Source organism: Limulus polyphemus, unplaced genomic scaffold (genome assembly GCF_000517525.1).
Source record: "Limulus polyphemus unplaced genomic scaffold, Limulus_polyphemus-2.1.2 Scaffold2068, whole genome shotgun sequence".
Lineage (NCBI taxonomy): Eukaryota > Metazoa > Arthropoda > Merostomata > Xiphosura > Limulidae > Limulus > Limulus polyphemus.
Window position 1 is genome coordinate 95764 of NW_013667678.1, and position 10534 is coordinate 106297.

The 10534-nt window shown below is 34.5% G+C and overlaps 1 protein-coding gene across 7 annotated transcripts in view; it reads left to right on the plus strand.

Moving 5' to 3' along the window:
• The window catches only part of LOC106465838 (pseudouridine-5'-phosphate glycosidase-like), a 37729-nt gene that overhangs the window by 16082 nt on the left and 11113 nt on the right, over positions 1-10534 (plus strand). For all 7 annotated transcript variants that reach the window (XR_002612065.1, XM_022393792.1, XM_022393790.1 and 4 more), the window contains exons 7-9: positions 2825-2931; positions 8024-8150; positions 9174-9294. Coding sequence is in view for 6 of the 7 variants with exons in the window: in XM_022393792.1 (XP_022249500.1) it covers positions 2825-2931; positions 8024-8150; positions 9174-9294 (355 nt within the window). In the remaining variant the exon portion in view is untranslated. The remainder of the gene's footprint in view (positions 1-2824; positions 2932-8023; positions 8151-9173; positions 9295-10534) is intronic.

Here is a 10534-nt window from a genome sequence, read left to right on the forward strand (position 1 = left end):
ATGCTATTTTAGACTTATTGTTAACTTCAAATACAGAAATGATCGAAAGGGTGGAAATCTTACAAATCTTATGACATTCTATGGAAAAGTTTATGTAGATGAAGGTAAGGGTGTAGATTTGGTCTGGATTTTCAGAAAGCATTTGACAAAGTGCCACGTAAAAAGCTTGTAAAAAAATATTTCTATAGGTGTGGGGGATAAGTTAGCAAACTGGATAGAGTGGTTGGATGGAAGAAAGTAGAGGGTTGCTACAAATGGAGTTCAGTCAAACTGGATTAATGTTACAAGTGGGATACCTCAGGGCTCAGTCTTACGACTTTTACCTTTTTTGATTTACATCAATGACATAGGTGAAGCAATGGTTGATAAAATACTGAAATTTCCAGATGATATTAAGGTATTGGGTGTTGCTAGCTTTGAAGAGGATGCTTCTAATTTACAAAAGTATTTAGATCATTTAGTGAGTCGGGCAAATAAATATTAAATGTGTTTTAATTATAATAAATGCAAGATAATGCATGTGGGTTATTATAATTTGGATGGGAATAACCTTAACAGTGTCATGAAAGAAAGGGATCTTGATAATCAGTCTCTATAGCCATCCAAGCAGTGTGCTGTTGCTAGTGGCAGGGCAAATAGGATTTTAGGTTTTATGTACATAAATATTTAATACAAGTCTAAAGAGGTTATACTTTCATTGTACAGGTCACTGGTTGGGCCACATTTGGAATATTGTATTTTTTAATATTTAACAACGAGAATAGTAGGACTAGGGGACACAAATATGAATTTTGGCAAAGTAGGAGTCATCTTCAGCTAATACAGTTTTATTTTTCTAACGGGGTGGTTGGCCTTTGGAATGGGTTTCCTTCAGATATTGTAGAGGTAGTAAATTTAAGTGAGTTTAAGAAAAAGCTTGATAAGTATATGAATGAAAATGGCTGGGTTTAAATTTTTTTTTAATAATTTTAGTTTAGTTTTGAGGATGGAACAGCCAAGATGAACCAATAGGTCCCATGTTGTCCCAAAACATTATGTTATGTTATAATCACAAACTGTAACTCAGGTACTCAAGATTTAACATAATAAAAACAACCTTTTAACACTGATGCACAAACCTGCAACATGCCATGAAATTATTCAAAATTAAAGTGAGAATAAACCCTTTACCACTAAGATACATATATAAAATAAAATTATTTACAATGAATGGCATAATAAAAACACACTAAAATAAAACCATTCACACAAACAGAAAGCAAACCATAATTAAAATAACTATGCATGTGTATATATAGACCAGAGAATGTTTCATTAAAGTATCTACATGTATACACTGAAGGATAATAAGTAAAAAAACAAAGCAAACTGTAAAACAACTATATTCTTGCACAGCTTACATTGGGCAGTGACACTGCATCTTCATGATGGTAAGGTTTCTGCTTAGACACTTCTACAGCTGTCCAACATCAGTCTAGCTAAAGCTTGACATCCAGTGTCTCCTTGACCAATTAAGTGATGAAGAAGGCTAACCATTAGCTGGGCTGTTTTGGCTAGTATCTTTCTCTCCATCATGATCTTCAATTGTTCCTGTAGTCTATCAAGCAATTAGGCTTTGGGAATACTCAGCAACAAGGAATGGAAAAAACTGCTGCCTTTATTGGATCAACGAATAGCTTGTCATCTTCCCATATATCAAAATAGATGAATGTCTGCTGAATTAACCATGATGAAAACCAAGTAGAACTGAACAAAGAAAGTTCACTCAAATCTAGAATGTAAACTTACTTTCATTATCTATTGATCGGCATTGCATCATGACTTCAGTTCTCTGACAGCATTGGTTGGCTGTCACTTTAAGTTGAAGTCATAATAAACCAGGATATTCAATGCCAGTCTGTTTAATTAAGACATTTCATAAAATGATTAAATACCCTTATAGGCAGAAAACATGCTACCTACTAAGAGAACAAAGGAAATAGAACAAAGCAAAGGCAATGACTTTCTGGATCATTTTTAGTCACCAGTGTGGAAACTAAAAAATTAAAAAACAACTTCTATATCACTATAGAAGGTATAAAATACATGATATACCTATATATATCACATTTATGATTTTATGCATGTTTGTTGGTGAAGTAGTCACTTTTGTTACTGTTTACTGTGATTACAGCTAGTTGTAATTTGTTTGACGATCTTTTGGATGAGTAGTTAATAATGTCTGAGACTGCTGCTGTTATTTGGTATGAATGAATGTTTGTTGATAAAATAGCACTGGAATTGTTTGCTCCATTGATGTTATTGATATTTATTCATATTTATGTCCAGTTTTTATGTTATAAATAAGTATATGAACCTTGTTTTAATCAAACAATGTATTTTACATGCATCTTCTTTATTCAGGAGTAGTAGCTTTGTTACCATCCTTAGATATGGACAATAAGCCATCTTACATGTGTCCTCTTCATTCAGCTGTGATTGCTTTATTATCTTCTGTAGGTATAGCATAAAGCCATCTTACATGTGTCCATTTCATTTATGAGTAGTTGCTTTGTTATAATCCTTAGGTGTGGACATTAAGCCATCTTATATGTGTCTACTTCCTTTATGAGTAGTTGCTTTGTTATAATCCTTAGGTGTGGACATTAAGCCATCTTATATGTGTCTACTTCCTTTATGAGTAGTTGCTTTGTTGTAATCCTTAGGTGTGGACATTAAGCCATCTTATATTTGTCCACTTTATTCAGCCATGCCTGCTTTGTTATCATCCTTAGGTATGGACATTAAGCCATTTTATATTTGCCTGCTTTTTTATCATCCTTAGGTATGGACATAAGTGCTGATCTAACAGAGCTAAGTCGTACGCCTTTGACAGTTGTGTCAGGAGGAGTGAAGTCTATCCTAGACATAGAGAAGACACTGGAGTATTTGGTTAGAGACCATATTGAATTATGGGCTTAAAACTTAATTGTGTTTTGTGATTAATGTTTCTTGTTGCTCATTTTTTTTAGATTGTTATCTTAGATATCTTTGAATTCATAATGACTAAATAATATCTTTTAAAAAATACTCATGATTTTATTAATATGTGAATTATTAAAATTTGTGCATTCTAGTAAACATGTAGATATATCTAGCTACATTATTGTTATTTTATTGTCTCCCTGAAGTTTTTCATTACACAGCTCTTACACAGGTCAATAGTACCCAGGTGAGTGCAATGTACAGTTAATACATATTATGGTTCATCCCAACTATTCCACTGTTGTCGACTATATCACCAATCAAGGAGGAACCAAATCTAGACCTCTGTGTTTTCAGCTGCTGGATCTTCTTTACTGGACCCACAACCTCTACATGGTGATCTTGGTGTTTCATGTTCCCAGCATCATGAATCTGGTGGCCTATTGCTTATCTCGACACAACCAGGTTCTTCCCACGGAGTGATCCTTTCTTCCACAAGTATTTTGGTGGGCGTGTTCTCAACTTGGAACACAACATATAAATGTGTTTGCCACTCATTGGAATACCAAAATTCCTTCCTTTTGGTCTCTGGTTCCACACACTTCAGCTCTGGGAGTGGATGCATTCAGTCAGGTTTTCAGAGGTCTTCACTTATATACCTACCCTCCGATCAGACTCCTCACCAGTGTTTTCCCTTCTCCAGACCATTCCTTGTTGTGTCCTGCTTGTTGCTATGTGTTGGCCTGCTCAGATGTAATTCTATCTGCTCTGGCACTTGCTGGAGTGACATCCACTGCCCTTACCTCTGTCCTGGTCTCTCCTCCAACAGTCGCAATCCTACATGGTTCATTCTGATGTCACTAAACTTCATCTGCACACATGACTTTTATCCAGTCCCTTGCCTCAGCTTAGGAACTCACCCTTAGTGTAGCATCTTTCCTTTCAACCTTCCTCCTTTTCTGTATATCAGAGGCATTGGTCTTACTGAGATCCCAATCTGGTAAAACAAAGTAACATGGTGGATGGACCAGATGAAAGGAACAGAAAAGGAGGGAAATAAATGGGAAGGAGGAGGCATTCTGGAAGTGGGAGATTGAAAGGTGTATTTGATACAGCAGCCTTATAACTAGCAACAGTTGACATGAACAAACCTTGATTATACAACCAGGTGAAGAACTGGAATAAATGAGGAACAGAAGGAAGGGATGGGCAGAAGCCACGATGAATAGACCAAAGTCTGAAGGGTTTTCCATCATGCCCTGTCCAAATCCCCCTTGGAACACATTGCAATGTATTCCTTATACCATCTTTCCCTTCAGACCTATTTCCTCTTCTGCCTGGCATGGGTTTGTTGTCATCCTGATATTTATGCCATGAATGTTTCCCTCATATTTTACCATTCCTTGTATGTTATCCTCTATCTGGATCGGGTTTTGGACTTCCCTCCTGAGACATGCTGCTTGGGAAGGTTGTTTAGCCTTTTCTTCTATTTCCTTACCTACCATTTCTCATCTGTACTCCCATTCAGATACAAATTGACTGCTTTGTCCAGTTTGTTCCCTGCTATACTATGTGGCTTTTACTGCTTCCTCTCATGTTATTCTATCACCTATTATGCTCACCGTTTGGGTTCATTAAATCATAAGACTGGTGTATCCCGACTTTTCCATGGAGGGTTGCCTTTTGCATAATGTTTCTTCACACCACATTTGTCATCTAGCTATGCCTGTAGCTGCTTGAATCTGCCATCCTTTGAAGGAGATAGTTCGGGCTGGTATGTGGACAACTCCCAATACATTTGTTGCATGTTCTCTGCACAATCTAATTGTGTTTTCCTCAGGAGGGTATTGTCTTCCTCCTGTGGCAATTCTACACGTCTGTTCGTCTTTGACTGGAGTATGATGACATATTATTATTTTATATCTTATTTAGTTGATCAACATCACATTTCCAGATCCCATCTGGTGGCAGGTGTTGCCTGGTCAGGTATGCTTAATATTATATTAGCACTAAATTGTATACTTCTATAATGCTCACTGTTGAGATGGGGTGTTTCTGTAAGACCACCAGCTGCTTATCCAGTGGTATGTGTGTGTGTGTGTGTGTATATATATTTTATCATTGTTTTGGATACGAAAGACCATCACTCATGGATTTCCAGAGTAAAGCAGATGGGGATTTCTGCCCATCCCTACTGACCCGTGATTCTTCCAAAAAAGCTAGATGCTCTATTTGGCAGATTGAAGTAAAGAAAATACTTTCATGAGATGAAAACATAAGTTTGAGGTTTTAGGAAAACAAAGTATACAAATGCATGTTGATGACACAGTAAAATAGGAAAAATGCTTAACACATTGACTCCCATGTGCCCCACTGGTGGGTCACAATCTATGTTTAGTTATGGACCGTGTGACACACCAGTGGGTTATGTATTACAAGTGGCTTCAATGAGATAATTAAATATAGTATAGTTATCCATATAAGTATTTGACACCAGGATTAATTAAAAAAAGAGATGTGTGGTTGGCACTAGGGTAAGAATTATTAATACTGCTGATGGCAGTGAGCATGCTGACTAAATGATGCAAATTTTGGACCCTGTTGGAGAGGATTGCTGTGCTAGTGCCTGATGTAATTCTCTGATGAGTTTATATTTTAGAATTTTCCTGTCCAAAAAAAGAACAGGTAGATATTCTATGACATTTTCAAGTTCATAGCTAAGGCGACTGCACAGATGTTCTCATGCTATACTTAAGCTAGTAATGATAAAAAAGTAGATTCATTTTTATATCTCTTATATTTCTGTCACATACTTCATAATAAATTAAAAAATAAAATGTAAGGATATTTCAGGCCCTGTTTTCTCAAATTAGGGATACTTTTATGTGTATTATTTTCCTGGGGCAACATTTGTCATCTAGGGACTGTCCCCAGAAATCAAGGACAGTATGGTCACCCAACCATACAACATCTTTGTGATCATTTTGTACGTGTATGTGAGACTCAACAGTGTCTGTTCTTTATTGTATGTAAACTCTTAATTTACCTCATTTAATGTCTTTGTATATTTGTAACTGTGGCTTTAATAACCCTGAACAACCTGCATATTATGACTCTTCTTGAGACCTTGTTGAATAATTTACAGTGTAATGTTTTGGTGACTCTTCTGTATTGTCCGTATAACACTCAGTATCATGTCCTTGTTCTTTACTGACTTAACTCTTTAAACCCATAATTGTTTGCATGTTCTGCTGGAATTATTTTCATGATATCCTATAACATTTATTTATGTATTTATGTCTCTTTAGTTGAAAACTAATCCAAACCGTGTTTCACAAATAGACTGGAAATTTTATAAGATATGATGATAATTAGGACTGTCACTGTCTGATGGGTAAACTGGGATTTTTGGTCAGACACTGGCAGTGTCCACTTGGGTTTAAGGAGTTAATAATATTAATCAATTCTCGTATAATAACTTTCTGAATCTTAGCACAATATGGTGAGAGGTATGGGGGTGCTGAAACTGTCTGTGTAGTACAGGTCACTCCTGAAACAACTCATGTGCCCTCATCCTGTAGACAGAGTCTGTCCAATAGAATCAAAGTGAGCACACAGCATATGATCTGATTGTGCCCTAACAGCACTATACATATTGACTCATCAACCATTTGTATACGAGCGGTTAGTTGGTCACGTTTAAATTCCACCCATTCCTGCGACAGTTGAGGCTCTTTTGCCTATTCTCCTTCTCCCTTTGTATTCCAGGTGAAGTGTATACCCTGGCGAGATGTGGCCCTCCATAGGTATGCCCCTTTGAAGCCTTTGAATTGGGTGTCATACTCCATGGGCTTTCCCTTCAGGTGCTTTTTGAAGGAAGGTCATCTAGGTTTAAATTTGCACTGCCCCTCCACTACTGATTCATCCTGGGATTCTAGCCATTCTGTGTGTGTTGAGGTGAGTTATCATCTTGGAAGTTAACATTTTCCTAACTTCAAAATGTATTTTCGATAGACATATTCACACCCGACCTCCCAGCTTCTAGTGTACTTTCTCCTTACCTTGTCTAAGAAAGATATAATATAGAGTGCAAGTGCTTAAGGGGAGTTACTGTGCATGGAAGTGTCACCCTTCTATTAGTGGAGGGTTCTTGTTGCATGGTGATTGCATTATGCACCAGCGCATTTCACGTTAAGTACGTGAATTTTAGGTGGGAGGTAGCTCAAGGCTAGTGACATGATAAAATCATAGGCAAATGTGTGAGAGATGTAGCTATTCTGTGCATGAAGGTGAGTATCTATCAGAAACACATTTTTAGACTAGGAAATTTAACTTTACTAAAAACACACTGACTGATTAAACTTTCTATCTGGAAATAACTCTACACTCTCTTAATAATATTTTTAACTTACTCACTCTTGAAACAACTATCTCATATTTTTTAATGTAGCTTCAAAAACTTCATGCCAACTTAGAACTTTCTAAGCATTCCAGGCCCATCTTAACATACAAGTTACAACATTAAAAACATAGTTTACAACATTATTTTTTGTTTTAGTTCCCCAATAAAAAATATTATATTAGTGTAGTGGAAATTATTGCTGATAAAATTTGCTGCTGTACTTGAGCACTTTAACAACAATCAGATGATTAGTATGCATTGGCTTCTGGTTTTTTGGTCAACAACAGATCAGTAACAAAAGTTGTGCTTCAACTTCTGTGGTGGTTTAAAATTTCTTTCTTTCTAAAATTGTATGGGTTTTATTATCTGTTCCTGATCAGTACCATTATATAATATTAAGGTGTTAGTAGGCTTTGCCTTATTTTTAAAATTACAGGTACATGCCTAATTAAATTAAATTAAAGCTCTTTATTAGTTCTTTTCATTCAGTACAATTTATTAAACCTAGGAGGACAAGTGAAAAAAAATGACAGAAACAGAAAATGACACGGCATTTCCCTTCATGCTTTATATTAATTCTCTTGCTAAACCTTGTGCCTGTTCTGTTTCTTTGTGTATTTTGATAGCTCATTCTTGATCAGTATGTAATCTGTCCAGGAAACCTTTGGGGTTAGTGTTGTCACGTATGGACCCTCTCGAAATTTCCCTGCATTCTTCACATCTGATAGTGGATTTCTTGCTCCTTATAATGTAACAACACCAGAGGAAGCTGCAAGGCTTATTAGTAAGTACATGCAATCTGATATTTGCTTTTGTACATCTTGATATGGAGAAAAACCAAGTTAGAGTGATAATTGGTCGTAATGGGGTAAATAAGAGAAAGAACAATCTACCAGGTGAAAAGAGATTGATAAATGAATAAAACTGGGATAACAAGATCATATGTGAGAAGGAAAGTGTATATAGTTTCAATAGATTCATTTCTGTTGCATCTAACTAAACAAAAATCACCAACCAATTGGCAATAAATATATCTGAGATAGGAACTACTTAGGTTCAAAAGGTTTGATACCTAGGGCTAGTAAAAGAGGAAAAAATTACCAGTGAAGAATAAAAACAATAACTTAGTTTGTTTTGTGAGGCTGGTAACCGCTGTGAAAACTACAAAGAAAAGGAAAATAATTGCAATATTTTAAGTGTTTTTTGTTTTTTTTTTACAGTGCCACCAGGATTATTCTTTGAGAATTAAACGAAGCCATATAAGGAAAAATCTGAAATGATAAAGATATTTAGTTTTAAACAGGATTTTTCTGTGGGCACTTGTTTAATTTAAACATGATTTTTCTGTGGTGGCTAGTAGCAGACAAGGAAGTTCCACATATTAAAAGACAAAAGTTCTAAGATAGAAAAATATCATAATTGTAATATGAGTGATGTCTTGGGTTGGAAACAGATCTAAGTAGTGGGTGTAGGGGTTGCCAATAACTTGGGGTTAAAAAATCTTGTAGGTTAAGGATTATTGATATCTGTGGGTAATAAAGGAACAAAACACCAGGAAGAAGTAAATAAAATGAATTTGAAAGAAGAAGTAACATTGTTCCAGAATTAGTTCTGTGGTCAATTAATATCAAGAAGTTTTAAAACGATTACTTTTTAACTTTGATCACAGATTGTTCTAATTTTTTTGTCTAAATTTATTTGTTGAAGTGAAAAAAAAAAACGTTTTAATTTACCAGTAGTTTTGTTATGCTGTATTATGCTTATACAAATAAATAAAATAAATGAATTATTTTCTTTTTTCTATTAGTAGCCAGAGATGAACTAAATCTAGAGAGTGGTATTTTAGTTGCAGTTCCAATATCTCAAGAACATTCAGCAGAAGGGGAAACTGTAGAAGCTGCAATTAAAGAAGCTCTTAGAATTGCAGAGTGAGTAATGTTTCATAAGGTTAATTACTACAAGTTACAATCTGTGGAATCAGCAGTTAAAAAAGCTAATGAAACAAAGCTTCTATGTGAGTAAGTTTTATAATATGATTGCTATAGGTTACAAAGAACACAATAAAATCAGCTATGAAGTAATGTTTAATAACTTTGGTAGTATTGAAACTGAAATTGAAAAACTAGCTTTATAGTTTCCTTGTAGCAATTTGTCATTATATTGACTTCTACAAGTTATTTAAAGCTTATTTAGAGTTAGATAAATATAAAAGGTTTCTAAATCTTCAATGGGAGTAATATTTCATAAGATTAGTTACTACAGCTTATAATACCTCATAAGATTAGTTATTACATCTTATAATACCTCATAAGATTAGTTATTACAGCTTATAATACCTCATAAGATTAGTTATTACAGCTTATAATACCTCATAAGATTAGTTATTACAGCTTATAATACCTCATAAGATTAGTTATTACAGCTTATAATACCTCATAACATTAGTTATTACAGCTTATAATACCTCATAAGATTAGTTATTATAACTCATAATACTCCGTAAGATTAGTTACTACAACTCGTAATACTCCATAAGATTAGTTAATACAGCTTATAATACCTCATAAGATTAGTTATTACAGCTTATAATACCTCATAAGTGGAGTATTATGAGTTGTAGTAACTAATCTTATGGAGTATTATGAGTTATAATAACTAATTTAAGATTAGTTATTACAGCTTATCATACTTCATGGATAGAATGTAGTAGAACTGCAATGACACTTAAAATTTTGTTTAGAACAACTCGTAATACTCCATAAGATTAGTTACTACAGCTTATAATACCTCATCAGATTAGTTATTATAGCTCATAATACTCCATAAGATTAGTTATTATAGCTTATCATACTTCATGGTTAGAATGTAGTAGAAATGCAATAACACTTAGAATTTTGTTTAGAACAACCCGTAATACTCCATAAGATTAGTTACTACAGCTTATAATACCTCATCAGATTAGTTATTATAGCTCATAATACTCCATAAGATTAGTTACTACAGCTTATAATACCTCATCAGATTAGTTATTATAGCTCATAATACTCCATAAGATTAGTTAATACAGCTTATAATACCTCATAAGATTAGTTATTATAGCTTATTATACTTCTTGGTTAGGATGTAGTAGAAGTGCAATAACACTTAAAATTTTGTTTAGAACAACCC